This window comes from Triplophysa dalaica, chromosome 24, assembly GCF_015846415.1.
Source record: "Triplophysa dalaica isolate WHDGS20190420 chromosome 24, ASM1584641v1, whole genome shotgun sequence".
In the NCBI taxonomy this organism is placed as follows: Eukaryota; Metazoa; Chordata; class Actinopteri; order Cypriniformes; family Nemacheilidae; genus Triplophysa; species Triplophysa dalaica.
The window spans coordinates 2,772,657-2,799,166 of NC_079565.1; the positions used below are offsets into that span (position 1 = coordinate 2,772,657).

The 26,510-nt window shown below is 38.6% G+C and overlaps 2 protein-coding genes across 3 annotated transcripts in view; one reads left to right on the forward strand and one right to left on the reverse strand.

Annotated features, from left to right (window-relative positions):
• The first annotated feature begins 661 nt into the window (after window positions 1-661).
• snx33 (sorting nexin 33) lies at window positions 662-12,640 on the forward strand. The gene is made up of 2 exons (XM_056739657.1): window positions 662-2,810; window positions 9,487-12,640. The coding sequence occupies exons 1-2, from the start codon at window positions 1,400-1,402 to the stop codon at window positions 9,738-9,740; spliced, it is 1,665 nt and encodes a 554-aa protein (XP_056595635.1). The 5' UTR covers window positions 662-1,399; the 3' UTR covers window positions 9,741-12,640.
• A 4,502-nt stretch (window positions 12,641-17,142) lies between these two features.
• Window positions 17,143-26,510, reverse strand: part of cspg4 (chondroitin sulfate proteoglycan 4) — a 43,359-nt gene continuing 33,991 nt past the window's right edge. For both annotated transcript variants that reach the window (XM_056740284.1, XM_056740285.1), the window contains exons 6-10: window positions 23,613-23,811; window positions 23,298-23,429; window positions 22,690-22,850; window positions 22,282-22,465; window positions 17,143-21,431 (exon numbers count right to left, since the gene is read on the reverse strand). In XM_056740284.1, the coding sequence (XP_056596262.1) occupies window positions 19,669-21,431; window positions 22,282-22,465; window positions 22,690-22,850; window positions 23,298-23,429; window positions 23,613-23,811 (2,439 nt within the window). In that variant the 3' untranslated portion in view covers window positions 17,143-19,668. The remainder of the gene's footprint in view (window positions 21,432-22,281; window positions 22,466-22,689; window positions 22,851-23,297; window positions 23,430-23,612; window positions 23,812-26,510) is intronic.

Below are 26,510 nucleotides of genomic sequence, written 5' to 3' on the forward strand. Positions count from 1 at the left end.
GTAATTTGACGCAATTTAAAAACATTGCAAGTGGACGTTAAAGAAGCTGTCCTATGAAAGTATAATAAGCTGTTGGAAAGACTAGGAACGACTCGGAAGTGATCGGCAAATGAAAGTATACATATTTTTTAAATCTAATTTATCATGTGTGTATTTGTAATTTAAAGACCCTTACGTTTATTGGTGTTATTATGTTGGCATGCATTATTCCGAATGGTGTTGATGGGAGGTACGGAGTTGTCACGTGACTCCTGTTACTTTTCATATTGCATTTTAGGATGGGCCAATCACTGTAAAATGTGTTCACTGGGCGAGATTTTAAAAAACATTTTTATACATCGTAGATAATAATCGTTGGAAATACGGGATTATTGGAAAAACTCCAATAATAGGAAATAACATCGTGGCATATGAATTTGACTGAATGAAGGATTCGTTTTTTGTAGCTTGTACGTTTTACATTACAATTTAATTTAGCTCAGTTATTATATTTAATTGTTTTTTTGTCTTGATTTGTCTAAAACTATACTGGACATTGAGGGTTTTAGTGTTGACAACAGAAACGCAATGGTATACCTCAGACTCTGCAGTTATCTCCTTGACCGCCGTGCGGCGCCATAAACGCGCTTTCAAACCCTGCATTCAACTGCGCGAATCTCATTGTTCGATCGTCACGTCATGGAAAGAGTTACTGCGTTCTGCTCAAAGTAAAGAAATACTTCGAGAAAAACTTTAATCTATTGCCTGTTGAGTCTAATCTCGAAGGGAATAGCATGATCACACATCTATAAGGGCCGGATCGGTGGATTATAAAGACGCTTCAGATGTAGTTTTCTTTTGTGTACGGAACGCAAAGGATGCGTTCATTCCTCATCTCCGTCTGGGACGGACGACGAGCTGTTGGGACAATGTTTTCATCTGGAATTTAGTTCAGCCGAAGCAGCTGTGTGTGTTTGTGTATCTTTCACTTTAAACGGAGTTTTGCGCCATGCAAGAGGCATAAAAATCTTCCATAAGGATAACAAAACAGTGAAGTGCGTGTGTTTTGCCGGTGTGCGCTGGACTGTGTTTATGGACTTATGGGTTTATTTTTTTGCGCCTGAAGAAGAGTTTGCAGTACAATGGAAAGAGATACATTTTGTGAAAATGGAGAATAATAATCTAACAGCGAGTTGCAACATGTTACACTTGAGTTACAAATGTAGCAGATGAGATTATAAACCTGTTTCTTATTTCCTCAACGCTGACTTTTGGTAAAGTGCCCGAATCTCTGACTTTGAACACATTGACCGTATTAACTGCTGTATTGAGATAAAACTGTTGACCAATGAGCCTTGTAGCATCCCTTTCGTTTACTTGTTGATTCTTGCCCCCTTTTTTGTGTCACAAAGTTTTAAGGATGTCCCTGAAAGCCAAAGCCCTCTACACTTTCCAAAGTGAGAACAAGGAAGAGATCAGCATACTGGAGAACGAGGAGCTTGTGATTTTTGACGAGAAGTCTATGGACGGCTGGCTACAAGGAGAAAACAGCAAAGGAGAGCGAGGACTCTTCCCCGCCTCGTACGTCCACATCGTCCGGAGCCGCTCCGGGTCCAACTTAACCGATCAGTCCTTCAGCTCACCCGGAAGTTCACCCGGTAAAGATCACTCGTACATCAGCACGCAGTCCGCGACCCTCCCCAGCGACGACGATGACGATTGGGACGACTGGGATGACAGCTCCACGGTGGTCGACGATGAAGATCCACGAAGGGGCGTGGGTGCCAACGGGCATTCCCACCAAAGCCAGTATTCCAACCCGAACGTCCACTACCGGGCAAAGCCGTACATTGAGCGTCAAGACAGCATGTCCAGCAACAGGAAGGGCAGCATGGTGGGCAGGAACCTGAACCGATTCTCCAGCTTCGTGCGGTCGGGTGTGGAGGCCTTCATACTCGGTGACGTGCCCATGATGGCTAAGATTGCCGAGTCTTACAGTATAGAGATGGGACTCCGGGGTCCCCAATGGAAGGAGAGCCCACAGCCCTTCTCCTGCTCCGTCGAAGACCCCACGAAACAGACGAAGTTTAAGGGCATTAAGACCTACATCTCGTACCGCGTGACCCCCAGTGACACCGGCAGGCCAGTATACCGCCGCTACAAGCACTTCGACTGGCTGTACAACAGACTACTGCATAAGTTCACCGTCATCTCCGTACCCCACCTCCCCGAGAAGCAGGCCACGGGTCGGTTCGAGGAGGACTTCATCGAGAAGAGGAAGCGGAGGCTCATCTTATGGATGAACCACATGACCAGCCACCCCGTTCTGTCCCAGTATGAGGGTTTCGAGCACTTCCTCATGTGCGCAGATGATAAACAATGGAAGCTCGGGAAGAGGAGAGCCGAGAAGGACGAGATGGTCGGCGCTCATTTCATGCTCACGTTTCAGATTCCCAACGATTATCAGGACCTTCAGGATGTCGAGGAGCGCATCGACTCCTTCAAGTCGTTCGCCAAAAAGATGGACGACAGCGTGCTGCAGCTCACCAACGTCGCTTCCGAACTGGTTCGGAAACACCTCGGAGGTTTCCGGAAGGAGTTCCAGAGGCTTGGGAATGCCTTTCAGTCCATCAGCCAGTCATTTCAGCTGGACCCGCCGTACAACTCGGACGCCCTGACCAACGCCATCTCTCACACCGGACGCACCTACGAGAACATTGGGGAGATGTTCGCGGAGCAGCCCAAGGATGATCTATTTCACATGCTGGATAAACTGTCGCTGTACCAGGGCCTGCTGTCTAACTTTCCCGATATCATCCACCTGCAAAAAGGTAAGCTCTCACAGAATATTCAATTCTACACAATCGCAATTCATTACTTTTTATTTGACTAAAAATAAGGGCACTCACATGGTGACATCACATCTGTCAATGAGAGTTAAGGGGCCTCAAATGGGACCGGAGTGAATTTTAGTTAAGCGGTCACAGCTGATATCTGGTAACTCCCAAAGCTGGCGTGCGGAGACATTCTAAAGTGAAGAAGTAATGCGTTGGAAGAAATTGCATTTACAGGTCGTTGAGAAAAATAAATGAATGGCCTTAGTCTGAATTACAGGAAGTGAAGAAAGTAATGAGGTGAATCAATGCAGTTCAAGACAGTAGAGTTCAGTCGGTTCAGAGCTACACACTACAGTTTTTATTGTCATGTTTTTGTGGAATGACTGATGTTAAGTATCTCTCACTGCCGAGAGATCAGACCGAACATATGCTGACATCCTGACACGCTGTTACACGCCAGCACTGACAATACAAGACAAGTGTTGGACAATCCTCAATTGATGTTCTCCAATCTTATAATCTATAGTTTAAAGCATTCATGTTCAGGATTCATTTTAGAGAGATATAAATTCTACATTATACATTATATAAATTATACAGTTCACCCAAAAATGAACATTCCTTCATCATTTACTCACATTCTGGTCTTGTGCAGAACACAGAAAAGAAGATGTTGGTAACCAAAACCGACGGTACACTTTGACTTCTATTGTATGGACATAAAACCAATGCAAGTCAATGGGTAACGTCGATTTTCGGTTACAGACATTTTACAAAATATCTTCTTTTGTGTTCTGCAAACGAAAGAATATTTTGTTTTTTTGGGTGAACTGTCACTTTAGACATGGACATTCAAATATTTTCTTTGTCAAATTCCAGTGAAGTATCTAGCATACATGAGAACTCCTTAAATACTCTTTACAAAAATCCCAGAATGCACCTCATGAAGTCGAATGAGAACGACCAGAATGTGCAGAGCTGTAGGCTAGACACAAAATTGTTAATTCAAAGATACTAAAATGTTAGAAAATATACATGTTATTGTTCAGAGGTGCTTCGTCTGGATGTTTCTCCTAAAATTGCTAAGGAGAAATAAAAACAATTGAGTGAACATGAAGAGTATGGAGGTGTAAAATGAATGTATATTCTATAGGTGGAATCATCTGGTTTTGGGTAAATTTGATGAGAAATGTTTGAGTTCTTGAGATCTTCAATAATATTGACTTTTGATTGCAGATTCAGTTTAACCCATTGTTGACATCTCTTCTGAAACTCGTACGACAGATATTTCTTTGTCAGATTTGTGGTTCTTTTCAAGGGAGAAATATCTGAGCAAAACTTAAGCAAAACCAAAAGTAATTGGCCTTCACATATTATCTCATTGTGTCAAGGAGAAATAATTGAGATATTATAAAGAGGTACACCATTCTCAAACTTGTGTTGTCATAGTTTTGATGATTTGTGCTGAATGATTTCAGCTTTTTTGCTAACTTCCACTACTGACCCCTTTCAATCCCTTCTATGACTTGTCTTAATAACCTCGCCCTCCAATGGCATGTCACCAATCCTGTAAAGGTAGTTGACAGGCAGCAGATTTTGTCTGATAAGAAAGCCACATTCTCCTGTTTATTGAGCTAAAAGTTGCCATACAGATGTTATTTGTATATAAGTTAAAAAAATTCTGTAAGGTGGTGTGGACAATTTCGGTGCGATACATATAACATTAAAAATCACCTACAGATTTAAAGTGATGGTTCACCCAAAAATGAAAAATTCAGTCTAACATCTAATATAAAAACATCAGCCTAACGCAAAAAAATATATTTTGAAGAATGTTGATAACCAAACAACACTGACCCCCACTTTTATTTTATGTTGACAAAACATTTCACAAAATATCTTCTTATGTGTTCCACAAAAGCAAGAGTTGCAATGTTGTATTGTGAGTCTTGTATACATACACACAAACTGTGATATTGCTTGCATGTGTATGTTTATTTGTACTTAAATTAGGGCTGTGAAACAATTAATTGCGATTAATCGCATCCAAAACAAAGTTTGTGTTTGCAAAATACATGTCTGTGTATTGTGCATATTATTTTTGTAATTATAAACATATACACATAACCAAAAACACGCATACATGAATACATTTAGGAAATATTTACATGCATTCATTTAAATTTATAAATATGTTAAAATATATATAAACTAGGGCTGTCAAAAGATTAATCGCGATTAACCGCATCCAGAATAAAAGTTTGTGTTTACGTATTAAATGTATGTACTGTGCATATTTATAAATACAAACATATACACATGTATACATATATATTTACATGTATTTACTTATATTTACTATTAATTGAAATTATTTTTCTTAAATATGTGCATGGATGTGTATGTGTTTATAAATACAAAATTATTATGTATCACATGACAGACAAGGTGGAAAGCTAATACTGCACTAATAGGTTAAACGGTCATGGGTTTAATCCTAAAATAGGAGTGACCAGGTGAAATTATCATCATTATCCGTCACCTTTGTGCATTCATCTTGTATTTTTCTTTAGAAATACCTGGAGGTAATCAAATAACCACCTTGAGCAAACATTTGCTTTCGTTTCTCCTTCTGATGTGTGTGGACTGGATGGCGATATCATTGCTTCAGTTTCACATACATACACATACATACACAATGGACTTTGGTGTACAATGGAGAAAAGTTGCTAATAGTTACTGATGTACGCACACAACATCAACCGTTAGATTTGGTTTTAATGCAAATGTTATACACAGTCGTCCTGATAGCAACAGTCATCATAGACTGTACTGATCTGAGAGTCCATCAAGCATGAAATCCCATCATCTGTTTCTCTCGTGAGCTGCAGGAAAAGATCAAAGAGAAGCAATGAAAAGAGGAAAACAGCACATGACCCAGAGATATAATAGCAGCTCTCTCTCTGAGCGCACTCCTTACGGTGCTAGTGTGTCCGAGCCAGCGATCTGTAATAAGATCCGCTATGGGACGGCTGGACACTTAACCTGACATCCTGAAGTCATGCTTACATTGAGCCCACTCTTAGATTTAAAAATATTTGTTTTTTCCGAAAGCAGTGGGGAATGTGTTTGGATGTTGATGAGTCAGTGGCTCAGTTTTTGTGTCTGGATCTATTGTTATTCAAAAATACAAAAACATACAGATACTGTTAATGATGAACATGCCGTCAAACAGTTTCTGGATTTCATTAATTTTGTTTTTTGGGGGGTTTTGTGGCTTGATGAATAACATGTCTAGGTGTTGAAACTATTGCAAGATTGTGAAGAGTTCAGATGCAAAAGCCTCTGTAGTGCCTTAAGAGGCATTTTCATCTGAACTCTTAACTTTTGTATTTATTTTATTTAACTTCGTTTAACTTTAAATATTGGATCTTTTAAAACTTGATATGTTAAACGTTAGTGTAGGTCTGCTATCAACATACATGATAATTGTATATTAAGCAAAATTTAGTTTGTGGCCTTTTTTACTTGGTTTAAAATAAGTGAGAAATATTATATGACTTTCTTACTAGTTACACCGTTTGACAATTTTAGAATTTTCATAATTTCATCCCCATGTTTTATTGACCCCAATGCATAACATGTTGGTCTGTTGTATATCTCTGCTAATGAGAAGAAACAGTTTAAAGCAGCAGCAGGCGTTCCAGGCCCTGGGCTCTGCGTGCAGCAGTAGTCATGCACTCTTATAAAGGGTGTTGGTTTGCTTTTATTGCCAGGTCTTTGAGTAATACACTCACGCAAGCACTACGGTGCAGTTGTTCGCTGACTTTCAGAATGACTGTCGTTCCTTTTGGGAATTACATGTCGGGGCAGGACCTCCGATTTTTTTTGTATCTGGTCTACGCACACACGTGAGATAGGGTGTTCTTCACACACATAAAGTTAGAGGTGCGTCATTGCGTTGTTCTTAACCGCATGACTTTCTTTCAGTAGAACACTGTAGGTGCATTTTTACATATAATTAAAGTGAATGGGGACTGGGGCTACCAATCATGTAAATGAAACACTTTTCACAAAGTTATCAGACGACAGCAGAAGACTCGGAAAAAGTCTTTATTAGAGTTTTTTTGGTTTGGTATTTCGGAGCTTGACAGCTCCAGTCTCCATTCACTTCCATTGGGAAACAAATTTTGACTTTAACTGGGAACAGCAAGTATGAGTAAATCAAGAGCTGAAACTCTTTGAAAGAGGGACAACCAGAGACATGGCCCCCCAAAGTATAACTTCGAAAGCAAGGGCTAGATGTGTTAACTTCTTTTTCCTGAGCTGTTTTTGTCATTACTTTCAACAAACTAGTGATTTTTAGCGTATGAAGTCACTTCCCCTCAGGTTCACACAGGTGTCTGGTAACTCCAGATGTAATTCAGCCATTAACTGTGACAACCAGAAGTGACAAACTGCTTTTATCTTTCAGTAAATTTATTTTAAAGGTTTCTGTTTGTTTAAAGTATACTAAATTAAAATGTATATTGCTTTAAAAACTGTAACACACTAATTGTTTTGCTTGTGCTATGTTGTTGGGCCACCGTTTGTAGTTCGGAACGGTTTGTTTCTTTTCTGGTTTTGCTCCCGGATTCATTGAACTTGGATTGTTTTTCCAGTTTGAAATTCCTGTTTCTACGGCTGTGCTGTTAGACACATTATACTTCAGTTATTCATGTGCTGTTGACATTTATTTTAATTGAAAGACTTGATAAAGGTCGGACGAACTCTACGCTACCATTGGACAGTTTATTAATGCTTTGAATGCTTTTTATAATTAAACCTCTGTTTGGAGAATACAGTCTTTAAACTGGTGCTGTAAGATTAGAGAACAGAGAGAGAGAGAGAGAGAGGTCAGTACTCGTCTGTGTCTGTCACCACTGACTGCTTGTTTTACTCCATCACTTCTCATTCATTTAAGGGGAATATCATGGCATCAGGACATTCTTTGCTCTATTGAATACAAATCTATTGAAATATTAAGATTAGTTTGTAAATAACATGTTATTTATTATAAAATAATTTAAACTGTTATCAAATTCAAGTGTCTTTGTAATGACATCACAGTGATGTCATTGACAATCAGAAGTCATAAAAGTACAGTAGCAAACAATTCACAAAGTCTTTCTCTAATTGTAAGGTCAGAAACACGGAGGAGCTTTTGAACACTCAGTGGAGAAATGCAAACACACAGTTTTGCATACAGACGTCATTTGACTGGATGACACAACTGTGTGTTTATGAGTTTGTTAATGCTTCCAAAATGTCATAGTATAAATAAAGTGTGATGTTTTCAGGATCAGATATCTGATCTCATGCACAAGTGATCTGTTGTGGCCTTGTGTGTTCATATATGTGATGATTCAGTCGTTCCCGTATTACATCTCGATTTACAGTAGCAGCTTTCAGACCTGAGATTCTGAGCTTTGTCCTGTTGTAACAGGAATGCGATGGAAACCGTTCTCATAGATGTTAAAAACTGGTCAAACTGGAAATGTGAGAGAAATCGGATACAAAAGGCCCTTTAATCTGAAATCTGACAAAGAAATAGATATATTGAGATGGCCTGGAAACGTGTGCATTTGCATATATTTAAGGAAGTATGCACAGTATATTATGTATATTGATTGTTTTACTTTACATTTTTTACAGTAAATCTAAGTCAACCCATTGGTTGTCCAGCATATAGTCATATTAAAGCATGTTTACTTCCTCAAAAGGAAACTGAGTGAAACTCAACTAGAATATGAACGTCTCATTGTTAAGTTAAAAGTCTTTATATGATGGCAGGTTGTAAACAGGGTTGAGAATAAAGAGACGTGATGACGTCAGAAGGGAAGAAAAAATAGGTTAAGCAATTAAAATTATATTTTTACATAGATTATATATACATATATATAGAAATATAGAGTTTGGTTCCAAAATGAGATCAAAAGAAAAATATTTTTTGTTATCATGTTTCTTTATGGTTTTATAGTGTTAGATCTTAAGTTATTATGACTTAAATCAAAACAAACCAACTGCAGTTTGATTGATATTAATAAAAAAAAAAATTTAGTTATCTTTTGGAACCAAACTCTTCATTTGAATATTGTGTTTTAAAAATGTACTACATGAAATATTGCAACGTTTATTGTCAATAGTTTATCAATATGCATCGTTCTCTTTTTTAAAATCGTGTGCCCTCATAATTCTCAGTTAAAAACTAAAATGCACTTCTGTCCTGTAATGACTATCCATCTTAGATGACGTATGTTAGACAGTTTGGGCGGAGCATCAGTTAACCCCTCCCCTTCAACTGTCAGTCTGCTGCCAGTTCCATTTCAAAATGAAAGCGCTGTTTTTATACATCAAATCAAATCACTGAGAAAGACGAAAGCCACGCCCACTATTTTTCCTAATTCAAAATTTGGGAGATTGTTTGTGATTTATATAATATAAATGTGTGTTGCGTGTATATTTATATATACATGCACACACAAACATGTATATATAACAAATATTAACAAATATATATACAATTATATTTAAATATAACTTGCATTATTAATATAATTATCCAGAACTCATACTTGAAATAAAAGTCAGTTTTTATATTTCTTTTGACCTCCCTCACTCTCTCTTTTAGGTGCTTTTGCAAAGGTGAAGGAATCCCAGCGAATGAGCGACGAAGGCAAGATGGACCAAGCGGAAGCCGATGGCATCCGTAAACGCTGCAGGACCGTAGGTTTCGCCCTGCAGGCGGAGATGAATCACTTCCATGAGCGCAGGGATGTGGATTTTAAAGAGATGATGCAGGCGTACCTCCGCCAACAAATCCTCTTCTATCAGCGGGTGGGTCAGCAGTTAGAGAGAACCCTACACATGTACGATAACCTCTAGAGCCTTTGGTAATGGAGAAATGACACTCCTGTGGACGGATATGAATGAGTTCTTTTACTCTAAAAGTCGGACGTTTTGTTTTGCAAAAGAAACTGGACATTTCTGCTTCTGCACTTAAAAATGTCACTTTTAACCCCAGGAACCAACCATATAGTTGCCTTTGATACACCACAGGTTAATAATGTATCTTTGAGTTTACGATGAAATTTATTTAAATTGCTCATAGAATATTGTTGCAATGTTACACTAATATCGAGTCAGGTGTGCGAGTGACGTTACCTGTGTGTTGGCAGGTACGGATGCTAATCAGACTCCAAAAACGCTTCTGTCATATTGAAATAAAAACACGGCTTGCTGTTGCATCGGCTAGCAGTGACAGTAATACTGCGGTTTGCTTATCGACTACGCTAGTTTGTTGTAAAACTAGCGTATCATGCGGTTTTGTTTACACAAATACTTCCCAGAATACATCGTTTTTGTAAAAAAAAGCAAATTATGAAAAAAATTATGTATCCAACCTAGAAACATAGCATAGTAGCACTGTCGTAAAATTCAAGAATGAATGAAATCGTATTGTTTTAAATGGCCAATCCACATATCCTGATAGCAGACATACATCTGGGAGACGTCTATTTGACATCTGTGGTTACATCTGCAAGACATAATTTTTTCTTCGCTCATCGTCAATACGTCTCTGAGATGTCTCCTGTCGGATGTCATATAAACATCTTAAAGATGTCTGAAAGATGTTTATGATTTAGAATGTATGTAAAACTGCATGTTTCTAAGACGTCTATCAGATGTTTTTACACAGCAGATGTTTTTCAGATCTTTAGCAGACATCTTACAGACGTACCTGTGCTATCCGGGTTGGGTAGCTGTATATTAAACACAAACTATTGTCTGTGATTGTGTCACTCTGCACAGGATTTTACAGTGATGATAGAGAAACTGCTTGACACTCCAAAGTGTGCGTTCGCGCAAAGTTTGTGTAAATTTTGAGTTGAGAAGTTTGAAGATCTTTCATATGGAAGTCACTGTTTGCTAAATTACTTAAACATTCCAAATCACTATAAACTAGAGTGACTAGAAATTAATTCACAAGTGAAATTAATTCTGGTCCAGATGTCAGGAGAAAATGATGTGATGCAGCATCCATCGTGTAGATTTTTTTTTTGTCGAAAATGTCGAGTTGATGTTATTGTGAAAGAACACGTGCATTGTAGTTCACACCCTGCTACTGTGTTACTAAAGCTGCTGTGAGAGATTTTAGCCATTTTGCTAACTCCAGCGATGACACAACCTTACTGGACAATCTCTTTTTGAAACCCCGCCCCAATACCAAACCTGAACATGAGCGAAATGACTGACAGGTTTCTGATCGGCTATGTTTTATAAATGCTTAATGACACTTGTTTTGTCGTTTTGTGGAGAACTGTCACAGAGACTTGAGATTTCTCAGGACCAGTAACAGGGATATTTTAGATCCAAAAAATAAATCGCTTACAGCACCTTTAACACAATGTTTTTGTGGAATCCTCACACAGAGGTTCTGGATTGCAGACACTTCAGTATTAGCGTTAGCATTTTAGAATGAGCAAAACTTGGTTCAGGGTGTTTCCAAAACCAAAAGGAGCAAAACTCTTCCTTTTGGAGCCCTCAGGAAAACTAAACACGGAACTCTATATAATGTTTTTGTTTTAATTTCCGAACAAGTGATCTTTATTTTTAGCCGTTAGCTTTAAGGGGTGCGTGGATTTGTGTAAATAAGACCTCCATGGTCTCCATGGATGTGGTGAAGTTACAGTGCTTTGGTTTAGCTGTCGGACCTGTCTCAAGTTTCAAACTGTAAACTTGAATATTTACTTTTTTTGCACATTTTGGAGTTGTTTTTAAGGACCAACATGCAACCTTTAGTTTTCTTTAAAGTTTTATGTGAGGATTTATGTGAGGGGTTTCGAGCTCCGTCACTTTTACAGAATGATGTCCCTCTTGTATTGTGAATGATTTCTCTGTGCACATTTTTCCAACTTAACAATGGTTTGTCTTCATTACCTTTCAAAACCAATCAAAATGTAATAAGTTGCTACGCCTCTGAAATGACTTTTCTTTTGGCTGACATCGCCGAGCCCTCTTATTTTTCAACTTCTCCCACTCAACCACTGCCAAATACTGCAGACAGATCAAACCAATTCCCCCGTACATTTTTTACTCAACCAATATTGCACTTTTACACCAATATATCACAGTAGAGTATGTTGACTTCAATATAGAACCATTGAAGAATATTGTGGATCTTGCGGTTTTATTCTTCGGGTTTCCAGATGTTTGTGTGCTCGCAGGTTTCAGATCAGTCAGAGACTCGCTGACCCTTCCCTCAGGGGATTTCTCTTCTGGTAAATCCACGTAAACAAAAACCTCTGCCCTCAATTCTCTGAAAAACCTTGGAACACAAACAGACAGTGTTGTGGTTGCGTGTGTCCACTTGGCGACTTCACACGCATTCCAAGATACAGCTGAGCTCAGACTTGAATACCAAAGCCGGACACTTTTCCATGACTGGACTAATCCAAATACTCCATATTTTCCTAATGTTTTATCAGGGTATATATCTGGAGATGGATTGCACGCTTTCAGAGAGAATAATACATGTCTAAATGGAGAAGAAATGTCAGGCAGATGAAAGAAGATGGACTTGTCTGTCATTTTGTTGAAACATGTTCTGTAGCTTTAATAAATGGGTTCCGGAAGGACGGCAGACCCCACACGGATGATTTTGGACGGAGCCAGAACCGGCACATTACTCGCTGTACAGAGAACATTAGGATTTATGTAATGTGTAGACTTTTCTACTTTTCTGGTGTTAAACAGGGGATCTGAATAAAGAGATCTCAAAACTTGTTTTTGTGTTGTCTTGTGTTGATTCGAGTTATACAAACATGTTCTCACAAAGGGGGTTTGTTCAAGGGATAATAATTCATGCATATTTTTTAACCCCTCTTTCTGATTGAATGCTTTCATTTTATAATCATAAGGTTTAAGTTTCATTTCAAGTATTAAAAGATCTGAAGGATTTATGAATGACAGATGAATTTCTTTGATCACTGTAGCACACGAGCATCTGCGCTGCGCCTCTGAGCAAACAGATCCATAAATATCACCTTCAAAGTCTCTCTCTTCAGGAAAAACTGCAATATAGGCCAAAGGTCTTTGGACTTCTTAGGATGAGTTTTTATGGAAAATTATTTCCAGGCAGGATAGAAGTCAAAGTACAAACACAAAGCAGCTGTTACTGTGATGTCATCATTATAGCAAACTGTGTCATGACATTCTAACATCTCTTCAGAGTCCAGACGGTCATGTCCACTTAGCATGAAGAATTGTCTGTTCTGACAGTTCTCTGCTGCTGGTTGCTTTATGAAGAGTATCCTTTTTGGCATATCAGCGTTTGCAACTTCATCTTGCATGCATGTAAGGGGGTGTGGTATTAGTTTACAATGGTTAAATCGAAGCAAACACATTTTTTGTGTCATTCAGTTACGCAACCATTAGGAATCCACACAGAGAAAAACATTTTCGTAACTAAGGAGATTTGATGCAGGTCTCTTGTTTCATTTATCATCTTTGTCTCAGATATTTCTAACATTTCTAAAAAGGAAAACCCCCGGAAACAAATGAGACAGTTTTTCAAATTCACAAAGAGTGTGGAGGTGAATGTAAATTGTAGAGGTCACTTAATCTGTATTTGGGTAAAGATCTTCAATAAAATTGACTTTAATTGCAAATCTCTCCTGAAACTCTAATAGAGATTGCTGAGTCTTTTTCTCAGCTGAAATATCTGCCCTAATGCTGGTTGCTGGTTTGTGCGGGTTTAAGCTGGTCACGTGCTGGTTTAAACTGGTCACATGCTGGTTTAAGATGGTCCTGAGCTGGTTTAAGATGGTCCTGAGCTGGTTTAAGCTGGTCCTGAGCTGGTTTAAGCTGGTCACGTGCTGGTTTAAACTGGTCACATGCTGGTTTAAGCACATGACCAGCTAAGACAAGCAAATGCACAGGGCTTCGTTCAGCCCCGACAAAATGATTTTAAAGGGAAATGGTGGTGCAGTTGAACCTGTTGTGATGACGCAAGAGTTGAACTATGGCAGCTGAGAAGGCCATTTTTTGTGTTCTTTTAGAAGTATTTTCAGAGCCTGATGAAATCGGTATAAATACGTGTTGAATACTGCAAAATAAATCTCTTCTCATATCTTCAATTGTTGCGTATACTGCAGAAGACACATTTGAATGACTTAACCTGGACCCTTTGTGTGAGCTGTCTCTTTAATACAGCGTGGGTTATATACATGTTGCTGCTGATTGGACTGATGTTCTTGACTCACCCACCAAGCAAGAGAAAACGTATCTCAAACGCTGTTGCTCACCGTTGGAAACTGTTTCCAGGAAACATGTTGTTCCACCCGGACACTGTAGCGAAACGTTGCGCACCGGTTTGAACTTGAACATGCCCCTGGTCACATTCTTGGTTAAGCTGGTCATGTGCGGGTCCTTAGCTGGTCATGTGCTGGTTTAAGCTGGGGCATGTTCAAACTCAAACCGGTGCACGTATTTATACCAGTTTCACCAGGCTCCGGAAATTCATAACAATGAACACAAATAATGGCCTTCTCAGCTGCCATAGTTCAACTCTTGCGTACTCACAACAGGGTGTTCAACCGCACCAACACTTCTGTTTAAAAAGCGTTTTGCAACATTTTGTCGGTGCTGAACGCAGCCCAAGTAAGGACCAACTTTAACCAGCGCATGACCATCGTATACCAGTATGTGACCAGTTTAAACCAGCACAAACCAGCATCAAAACATCCCCCAACCCAGCACATGGGTTTCCCAACAGGGTGAGTAACAGATAAGTAACAGATTTAAGCGAACATTTCCATTCTCTATCTATTCAATCTCATAGTAGAAATAACCGAGACATTAAATAAATCGAATCTGTGATTTTTCTCTCTTTTCTGTTACAGTATTCAGAAAACTTTGAGATACATTATGCAACACCACAAACTTAAATGCTCCAAAATATTTCTGTATAATTTCTAGTGACTCTACTGTATTGTAAAGCGGGAGAATGTTGGTTACTAAACTCAGCAGATGTAGACCCTGGAGGCTGGCCAGATCAAAGAGAGCGAGAGGGGAAGAGTATGAGGAAATGTTTGGACCACACCCCCTTATCATGAGACCCTTCCCCTGTCTCCGCCCTGGTCTTCAAGCCAAACAAAGTTCCCAGAAGACCACAGTTACTTCCTCAGAACATTGAGGCTACATTCTTCAAATGCTTTCTGATCTCCTTAGACACCAACCCCAAATGGCCCATTTTCACTAGCTCTTAAAGGGACAGGTCACCCAAAACAACAAATTCTGTCATCATTTACTCACCCTTGTGTTGTTCAAAACCCATATATGACTTTCTTCTGGGAAACACAAAAGAAGATATTTTAAGAAATGTTTTAGTGGTTTTGTGTTCATACAATGGAAGTCAGTGTTGTTTGTTTATCAACATTCTTAAAAACGTCTTCATTTGTGTTCTGCAGAAGAAAGACACCATTCAGGTTTTGAATGAAAGTCTAATGTTTTTAACGATTCATCTTTGCTTGCTGTGTGTTGGAAGACCGTCTAAGTGACTTACCAGAGCTCATTTCTTAAAGGCACAGTACCGTCTGCTACCCTGGATCATTTCCTCATCTCCTGGGCATCAGACTCACCCCGTAGACAGCGCTGTGGAAACACAGAGACAATGACGACAGGTCTCCGATCACATACCCAGACGAGACTCTAACTGGGGCACAACACTGTTTCCTGCTTCCAGAGATCTGCAGCCCTCAGCTTCTACTTTAACAACTCAATCCCTTTAAAACTGTGAACATGACACCATCATAGCCACATTTTGCCATAACAGTCGTGTTTCAAACTATTAAAAATAAGATTGTGAGATTTTTAATGGGTACTGAAGTGACCTCACATGGAAACATGGATGTAATCGCAGATCGAAAGCAGGAAGGTCTAATATTAGGGTTGGAAATGTTAACACAGACGCAGGATGTAAAAAAAAACAGAAGTTTGCGGCTGATTTCGTCCAGACGGGATAAAAAGTTTAGAAGGGATTCTTTTGAATGATGTTTTGTGCACAAAGAGCAAATCCTTGTTTTTTAGTGGTGTTTCTGTAAGGCAAGCATCAATATTTCATTTTCACACTTGACTTCCATAAGAACAATATAAACAACTACGAAATTTTAAGTATAATGAAATTGAAGGAAATTCAACATTTACATTTATTCATATACCAGAGGCTTCATCCAAAGCCCTATTCGTATTCTTAAGGCCTCAGAACTATATTCCTGTATATTAAGAGACTGGCGAGTTTTGTTGGCAGACGATACAACAGCAAATAAATCTCACAGACATATATTGAAGTTAAGATTCAAGCCAAACACCAGAGATCCTGTTCTTATCTTTTTTTGTTATCTTTTGGCCTTAAACATGATCCTGTTCTTTATTTTTTCTTTTGGCCTTTAACATTTGCCCGTATTTATTTTCTGCTGAACGATGCATAAAAGCAAGAAACACTTCTGCATTTCTAATGTTTCCAGTTTCTAAATTCTCAAACATGAACATTTGCAGACCTTCATCAATATGATACATGCAACCAGTCACAAATTATCTTGTTTTTATTTTTTTATATAAATAATTGTATATTTAATACATCTATTTGTATTTCTAACGTAATAATAATAATACATTTTATTTATAAAGCACATTTGTAACCATTTGTTATTGTGTTGATTTTAAAATCATGTAACATTTTATTTTGTTCAATAACTAAAAATATAGTAATTTGTTTAAATATCTCATTGAAATCGTAGCGCAATCTGATTGGGTAAACTTAACTGAGCTAGCTAGACGACGAGTAGAATTTCAGAATAAAAGTCTTCTTTGGCATCGACTGCAAAACATCATAATAAAATACAAAACAAAACCGAATTTTACATATAATACAAAACAGTGATCTGTTAAGAACACTGAAAAGCTCCAGGACCAGGTTTGTGAGGCGTCTGACTTTGAGTCTTAATTCCAAAGAATGAGCCAAGAATGTGAAGAAAACGAAAGGCCGCTAGTAGGAAAGTATGATGACAGGACATCACATATTGATGGACACCCTTCCGCCCTCTGCTGGTTAAAATGAGGCACAACAGCGACTTCAAGACTATAAATCTGGAGAAAGTTTTCTTTAAAGAATGTAAATAAAATTGTAACACCGTTGAAATGACTTATATTAATAAAATGAAACATGTTTAATGTGCTTGTACAATTTTAAAGACACTTAATAAAATAAAAGAACCAACAAACACTGTACTTTTAATATTTTATTTCTATGTTGTGTAAATGCATATACACAAAAAAAGAACTGAATTTAAAGTGGCTGAAAATAAATTATAACACTGGAAAAAGTTAAACTCGCCTACAAATGAAATCTTCAAAAAGCTGGAGAAAAGTGCATTTTGATTCTTATGACAGGTTAGCTGATCTGAAACAAATATTTACAAACAAACTGAATTTAAAACACAAATAAGATGGTTGTGGGTGGAGTAACGTGGTTTAGGGTTAAGAGTAAATAATTCCCATTAACACACAGAGAACAAACACATATCCTGAGTTTTAATGTAAATCTCATTCTGCTCTGCAGAAATACAGATACAAAATGTCCTGAGTGGTCTCAGATAGCTATTACAACCCCAGGATATGCTGTTAACACTAGCTTAATATATAAAAGAAGAAAAAAAATGAGATTTAACAGTGATATTGATTCTATATGCAGTACATTGGGAACAGACCATGTTTCGCTGTCATTAAATTGCTGGAATGATCATGATGAAGGAAAGGAAATGGTCTGGGATAGAAAACTGATTAAAAACATTTACCCAAGTAAGAAATGTTTTTGAATGAACATCTATAATTCAACAAATTTGGATGCTAAATAAGAGAACTGACCTACTGAGGTAATCAACACAATTGTTTTATTTAGGCAGTTATAAAATCCTAATGATGTAGAGTTTGACATGCCAGTGTCACATATGCCAGAATTTAAGACTAAAATCGCGGTTTATACATTTCCTGAACTGCAACAATGACACAAATGTTTTTTTCCACCCTGAACAGACAAAGGCAGAGATTGCAAAACATTTTGGATTGAGTGTTGTAAAATGCATACGCTCAAATGTCCACCTTCTGAAATCAAATAAGACCCATGCAGCCACATAAACTCTTCATACTTTTAAACTTTAAGAAAGTTTCTTTGAAAGTGAGCTCTGGAAAATAGCACCACCATGTACAAAATGATGACCTCATATCTTCCCTGCAGCCAATCAGGACACAGGGTGAATACACACAGCTGACTCACTTCCTGTACGAACTGCGATTCAGAAGAAGAATATCTGACAGCTCTTCAGTGCCTGGAATCAGTGCAGCGGATGAGCGTTAGCAGACTAAAAAGATACAACAATCAGAGCAGAAAATAAAAGATTCATAAGAAAATAAAGACAGATTTATACGAAAATATGAAAAACATAAAAGCATTCTTTCATACTGGGATTTTGGTTAGTGGACATGAATTGACGCTCTCGAAGCATCCAAATTTGTGTTTGATAGAAAAAACTTTGTACAATATAGCTTTGAAAAGACACTTCAGGCACAGCATGATTCTAAAATGGCACTATTTTAGATGTGTAATATGATAAAAGTAAAACTTTTTAGAGTTTTAAGGAATGTTCTTGGTTTAAAGCAAGATAAGATCAACACATACATGTATAAACATCTGTGGCACGATGCAGATAACCGCACAATATTTTAACTACAAGTTTGTTGAAACACAAAAATAATGTGAAGAAGACATTGGCTGACTTATACAGCCACGGAACAGAACATTGCAATGTTCATTTAAGCTGCACTTCTAGATATATTGTGTCCGTTCCCTGATGAATTTCAACCAAATCAAACCTCAGGAGTGACATAAAGTCATCCAATAGCAATATGAAGACAGACAGCATAAGAAGACGCATGAAAACTCTAAAAGAATTGTTAAACCATTGATTAAAAGTGAATCTGAACGTGTTTTCTTTGCAGTGTTTGAGGTCTGAAAAAACACAGAGCATCTTTTTCATCCAGGTTTCATTTTCTGTGATAAAAGCAATTTCTTTTTATTTAAAATTTGGGAGAGATTTTCAGTAGTTCGCAGAATGAAGCAGAAATGATCATCTAAACACATACCTATAAATTGTACATTTTTTAAATCAGACAAACGAAATGGTCTCTTAAATTTGTTTCCACGGCTGTATGAATTCAATTAGAAAAACTGGACAAAATGATTGTACTTAGTAGAATTTAAGGAAAATGTGTTGACCACAAAATTGTTGTTTGCTTCTTCTCTTTCTGAGTAAAATCATAAAAAACACTAGGTTAAAATAAACGTCACATATGTTGTCTATAGAGCTTAACCCGGAACATTCCTTAAAGATTGATTTTAAACCATGTGACACCTGCTGAATATACATAAAAATTGATCTGTGTTCAAAACGCATCCAAACACAAATCAGAGACCTGACACTCTGAGATTTTACGTTATTTGACGCTGTAACATACATACAAACCATTGCTCAAACATATCAAACGTATGTTTTTGTCCAAAAGTACCATAAAGTTCTCGGTCGTCTATTTTTGTTCTAAGAGAAATCAGCACACAGAGTTCTGGTCGTGACATTTCAGAATCTATAAATCAAACATGTGCTGAATTTAAATTCATCATTACAGCAAGAAATTTGTAGAACGCTGACCGGAATGATTCAAGCAAGCCTTGAAAGCGCTGTCCACTCTCTTCTCTGTCTCAAACCCAATACTGGTTCTTTTTCAGCGGCGGGTTTGTTGTCCGACAGTGCTGTATCAACTCGGGATCCGTCCCTTTGGAGTCCATGTTGGACATGGGGATGGTGTTCGCCGGATCGGTTTTCCTGAACGTCTCCTGACTCATCTCTCCATTCTTCGGCTTCGCCGCTACCGTCTGAACGTCGTGCTTGCCGGTTTTGTTGCGCCGGATCAGGTAGTAGACCAGAAGTGCGGCGATGAGCATTAAAAGAAGAACGATGAGGATGGGTATGAGGATCGCCCAGAGAGTGTTCATTCTGGACACCACGGGGGTCGCTGCGGTGGCCCCGTCTCTCAATCTGGGTATGGGTGAACCTTCGGACACGGGTGGAGGGACTTTGAGAAGAGTCGCGGCGTAAGTGCTGGAAGGATCGTAAGGCGTGGTGTGGAACGGCAGGACGCATTCCGCGGGAGGAACCCCGTGAGCTTTCAGGAGGAACCGAGCTTCGTCTTGACCCTGACCGGCGGTTGTGTTTAGGATCTCGAGGGCAACCTGTCCGTCATCCAAGTCTCTCTGAGTGAAGGTGCTCACAGGCTGGCCGTCCTCTGTACCGCCCCTCTTAATAAACCGAGCGCCACGCGGTTGCTGGATCACACTGAAGGTAGGAGAACTTCTGGTCTTGTTGGCTAGAAGTGTAGCGTCCAGCAACTTCTTGTCCATAAGTACGGTAGTGCCTTGGGGGAGCAAGGGATTCTGGGCCATCTTAGCCAGAGGTTTCACGGTAATGTTGAGGGTGGAGGAAACATTCGCCGCTCGGCTCCGGGCCACGAAGGCCACGCTGTCCCTCGGCGAGGTGGACTTGACGAAACGTACGCTCACTCGTCCTCCTTTGATCTGCTTTTGCGTGAACCCCGAGGTGGGCTCTCTGTCTACCATCACGGCGGCGTATTTGGGTGCGTTGGTGATCTTGTAGATCACATCCTCGTCCACGATCCCCCCGGTGGAGGCACTTAGCATGTCTTCGGTGATCAGCGTCTCGTCGTCGCCCTGCCTCACGTGGATCTCCGGAGCTTTGTTGAGCACCAGAGTTCTTCCCATGACCCCAATTTGCAGCGTGTACGGGCCTGTTTGGTATTTCCCATCGGACACCGTAAACTCAATGAAGCCTTCTGACAGGCTCCCGTCGCTGACGAACGCGACCCGTCCCATGTTGACATCGTCCTGGCTAAACTGCTTGATTTGTTCTCCGGTGTCGGTGTCGATCAGATATCCGTTAGCGGGGCTCTTAGAAACGGTGAATCGGACCTCGTCGGGTGTGTTATCTTGGTCCACCGTGTTGAGGTACTCTTTGGAGATGATGGTCGTGGAACCCTCCAAGACCTCCAGAAGCCCGTCCAAGATCACGACCTCCGGAGGGTTCGAATCTCGTCGCCTGATGGCGATTCGAAAGATCTCCTCCAGAACCAGAGAGCCGGGCTGGGCCTGCGGAGTGCGGCCGCTGGGGTTCAAACGGACACAGAATGAGAAGCTATCGGAAGACGCGCCGGAGTCGTCATGGTGGTATTTTAGATCACCGCGTGTCACATCGTCCTGCAGGAAATGGGGAGCGTTGCGGGGCAGGTCGGACCCTCCGAGCATGAGTCGTCCGTGAACGGGGAATTGACGCACCTCATATACGATATCCTGGCCCGCACGCTTCTTCTCAGGCAGACTGGCCAGAAGATTAGAAGCGTCCAGCACAGAACGGTCAATCACTTTGGATTGACCCTGCACTACTGACTCACCTGCAAAACATAACATAACACCAGAAAATATGAATATACAGTATCTCCAGTTTTGAAACAATAGAAATGAAAAAAAAAATCACTTGAGAGTGAAACTGTGGATTATGTAATATTATGTAATTTGTATTTTTATAAAGTGTTAATATCAAACAAATGATAATTGAATATAATGAATATTTCAGGAACCAATTTAATATTTGCCTTAAAGGCATAGTTCACCCCAAAATTTTAATTCTGTCATCATTTTCACACCCTCAGATTTACTGCCACATCTCATCCCCCCTTTAATGAAACAGTAGGGAAAAAATAAATACTATGGCAGTAAATGGGGGATGAGATATGTTTGGTTACTGACATTCTTCAAAATATCTTCCTTTCTGTTTAGCAGAACAAAGACATTTATACAGGTTTGGAACAATCTGAGGGTGAGACATGTCCTTCCTGTTTTTTTGGGGGTGAACTGTCCCTTTAAGAGCCACCATAGTTACAAACCCTCTTTAAGGTTCCTATTTTGAGTGGGGCTAACAATATTAATTAACAAAATAAACCTAACTGATCGTATATTTTATAAAAAAAAGATATAGCGATTATATAGTTGACCATATAATCTGGGAAATTTTGGTTGTGAAAATCCTGATATCTTGAAAGTCCTAATATATTACTGTATTAACACATTAAATAGCTAGCTGTCAATACAAGTCAAATTTAATTATTAAAGCAAATTTAATTTAAGAAAACAAATTCAGGGGACACCACAGCACTTTTATTTTGCATTTCTCTGGTAGATTTTTTCCAATACAAATTAGTTTACCAACATAAAAGTGTAAAAAGTCATATGCAAAGCAATTACCCTTGTTCTTCCAGAGCTGAGACGACACATTTCGATGGGCAGCGTAGTACGACACAGTAACCGGGAGGCTGTGCTGTAACTCTGTTGCCGGGGGAGACGACAGGGCCAGCTCGACTGAATCTCTCAGCACCCAGAAGGGCTCGGACGGCATCTGGTGTTCGTAATACACTGCACCTGCATCCACCTAAATACATGAGAAGAAACAAACAATGAGCCTTAAAACAGTAAATGATTAAGGATTTTACAATTAAACATGATTGAACTGGGTCATTTATTTATGCCTTGAGTGACAGTGGAATGCTGCCCTCTACAGTCCACTGATAAAATGAAATGACGACGCCCTCTAGAGGCCAGAGCATCACAAGCACAGTTTTATTAACAGCACTATAAATATGTGGCACTATTCACCTCGGTCTGTGTGAATTTGGAGATCTCTTCGAACTGTCCGATCTGGTTGGGTCTGATTATTCGTCCCAGGCGAGGAGGCTTCACCAGAGAGTATGTGATTTCATCTCGGTCTTCACTAGTTGTGGCTCGCAAAATATCTCCACCGATCACCTGCCTGGTGCCTGGTACAGATCAGCAAACAAACATTTCAACAAAATTCAATTTAAATGTATGTTTCTTTGGTTAACACAAAATGTGTATATAGCAAAATATTCATGGAAAACTATATACAATTGGTTCAAAAGACTGAAAATCTAGGACTTCAAATCTAACTTAAACTTGGAAAGAAACTCAAACTTTTAGGATTTAGAACTAAGAAATATAAAGATGGTCTAATATTCAAGTAAATATCTGTAAATTCTGAATCGAATCAAACCCACAAGCTTTGTGTTGCAAACGTATTGCTCCACCAAATGAGCTCCAGGAACATTTTATCCTCAAGTGCAGGTTTATATTAAAAACTAATAAAAGGGATTCTGTGCAAATACAGATGAAATTTCAGACTTGTCTGATGGGAGAGAACTTGTCGAGAGAGTGAAAGATTCGAGCTTTGGATCTGTGAAGCCCACCTGGGAAGATCATGAGTTCGCCCTGCGTTTCCATGGTGATATTGAGCTGTCTTGCCATGACGACGAAGCGATGGAGAGGTGAGGTGTGCTCTCCATCAGTCACGGTGAAACTGAACCCTCCGGATGCCGAGCCTGAGATCAGACACGAGCACAACAATCATATTTTCACAATTCACACCGAAATCTGATCAAATCAGACCACAACATTCTTAAAGTTACATTAAAGGTTCTTTAGATCTCTGCAAAAAATAAACTACAGAATAGAAACTTCTTTGTGGATGTTTTAAAGTTGTGTAATATTTTATTTGAACCCACCCTGATGATTAAAAAAAACCTCTCCGTTGTCGATCTGAGCCTGCGTGAAGGCGTCCACGCTGTCATCCGGTGATGCTTTCAACACCACGATTCCATTGATTGGCTCCTCGATGGCGTAAAGCAGCTCCTTTGGAGGCGTGTCCTCATCCTCAGTGCTCAACATACTGGATGTGATTTCAGACTTCTCACCAACCTGAAGCTGAAACATAGAGAAAGCGAGATAAACAAACCCATAAACAAGACGGAACAAGTGTGTTGTGGTGTTTCTAAGCACTGATGTGACTAACTCTCTGATGTTATTGAGATGGAAAAATGGCACCGGAATGTTTCGCTAATGGATCTGTAATGGACGAGTCACTGTGGTTCTTAAACTATCATATTCAGCTGGGAGCCACACATCCATTTATCTGTTCCTGCTCGCTTTCACTCGCTCCATGTGCCGCTCACGTGAAGAGAGGGGAAAACAAAATTGAGTCTGTGGTGTGTAGCACTGGTACACAACGCCCAGGACTCTATTACATTTTGTGAGATGGTGATCAGCAACTGTTGGGCCTCGGGTACCAGAGTATTTTGGGGTCCACGAAAACATTTCTTGAGTCACATTTTTATAAAACAAGAGCGTCATAAAACTTAGTTAATGTTAGTTAATGTCAATACATTTATTCCTGTTGGTTCATGTTGGAACTTTTTATTTTGAAGAAAATTATAAGGAAATGTTGAAATGAACATGAACTAAGTGCTGAAGAAGCATTGTCCATTGTTAGTTTATGCTAGCGAATGCAATTACTAACTGTTAACAAATACAACTTTATTATAAAGTGTTACCAAAACGTATTTGTAAAAAATGTAATATTAGAACCTACAAAGATAATGAAGAAATATAAAAATATAGAAAGTCACTATAGGCATAGTTTCATCGACAGAAGACTAGATCATATTTGATTCTGACAGCAACACCATGACCTGTATTATAAGGATATATACAAAGAGCCCTGAAAAAAGTAGGAGACCACTTCTATATTATTTTCATTTTTTCTGAATTAACCATTTCTAAATACGTGGTTAAGGTAAACGTTCATTTTTCTTTCATTCAGTCAACAAGTAACAACATTTCCTCAAATAAAAATGTTGTTTTTTATTCGCTAGCGAAGTACAAAAAAGTTCAGATAGGTATCGTAGAGCAATTAAGATATGTATCTTCGAGCTATGGTAATATATATATATATATATTAATATATATTTCAATTTTTTCAGTGACAGATCAATTTATATTTGATGAGATAACATACAGATGGTTCAATTAAACCTTGAATGTTGTCCCTTCGTTAACAAAATTACAACATGTTACTGAAAACTGTTAATGTTTTAGGGAACATAACGTTATTTGAGTGTCAATTTTTACATTTCTAAAATGTAAAATCATATGTATATATCATATTGAGATCTGAGTGTATCGTTATTATTATTTGCAGAAAGTTACATGGGAAAAACTGGTCAAAACAACAAAAAATATGCAATGTTTGCAGATCTTAAATACAGCGAGTGAAAAGTCTAAAGATATATTTAATTGTCAAAACCCATATGTATTTAATTTATTTGTACTATTTTCCTTTATTTATTTGTATTATTATCATATTATTTTAATATTTTATTATTATTATTTTATTTATTATTATTATTACGATTATTATTATTTATCTATTTCCTTTTCCTTTTGGGGGGGTTATTTTCTATTTTCAATGCCTTTCACTGTTCCTGTTCATTGTTGTATCAAGAAAAAAGAAGGATATTTTTTGTGTGTTTAAACAATGCAATACTAATGTTTTTTACATGTATTTTGAGATCTATATAAAATGAATATGTGTGAGAATAAGCCTATTTTTTCACTTTCATAGGTCTTTGCATTCTCTTACTGCTGTTGGGTGACTTAATGTCATTCTTGAGATTTGTCTATGTTAAAATTCAGCACGCACAGGACTGGATTTGCTAAAAGACATAGATTAAAGACAAACCCAGAGTGATCTCTTCATTTTTTCCTGTGACTGAACATAATTCTACTAAACAATATTTCCATGTAAAAAGCAAGTAGGAATCTTTAATGGTTGGTCTATATTTGGTAGGTGTGTCAATAATAAAAAGCTCCCATACTAGCAAAGGCAAAGTAAATACATTCCTAGACCTCTATAGACTCTGTTACATAACATGATGTGTTATATCCACCTTCAGCCACTAGGTGGCAGCACAAGAGTATAGCCAAACAGCTGAAGTTTACAGGACAAATGTAATGTAAATTGTTTGGAAAATTGCTGTTTCTTCATACTCAATATTTAATTGACATAACATTGATCTTTGTGAAGCTGTGTGGCAAATCTAATGGCAGCGAGCGGAATCTATTGTGATGGCGAGCAGACGTCTCTCTCTGATTGGACGGGTGCATCTCTACAGGGTCTCTGGAGCTGAACGTAGGAGCCCAGAAACGGATTCATAACCATATGTGTGTTTGTGTAATCATGTGATTGTGTTTGTGTGTGGGTGAATCTCAGGAAAAGTATATCTAGGTCATATTTTATCCTGAAAGCCAAAGAAAGATGTTCTTATTTCGCAGTAAGGAAATAAAGCCTATTTTCAGGACCATTATTATGTCACATTTATCACAAGCAGTGATAATGAAAAAGATGCCATTTAAATTATGCATCTCAGTAACGTAAGTGAGCTTATCCCTTTGTTTTATTCATTCAAAATGCATTTCATGTTTTGCTTTTAAAATAAGACAGATATTTCAGTGTGAGATTCACAGTGTGTGTGTATGCGTGTGTGTTTCCAAAATAATGATCTGAAATCTGTTATCATCCATAATCACAGAAAATTGCGGCGTACGGCATTAAAGAATTCCCGAAA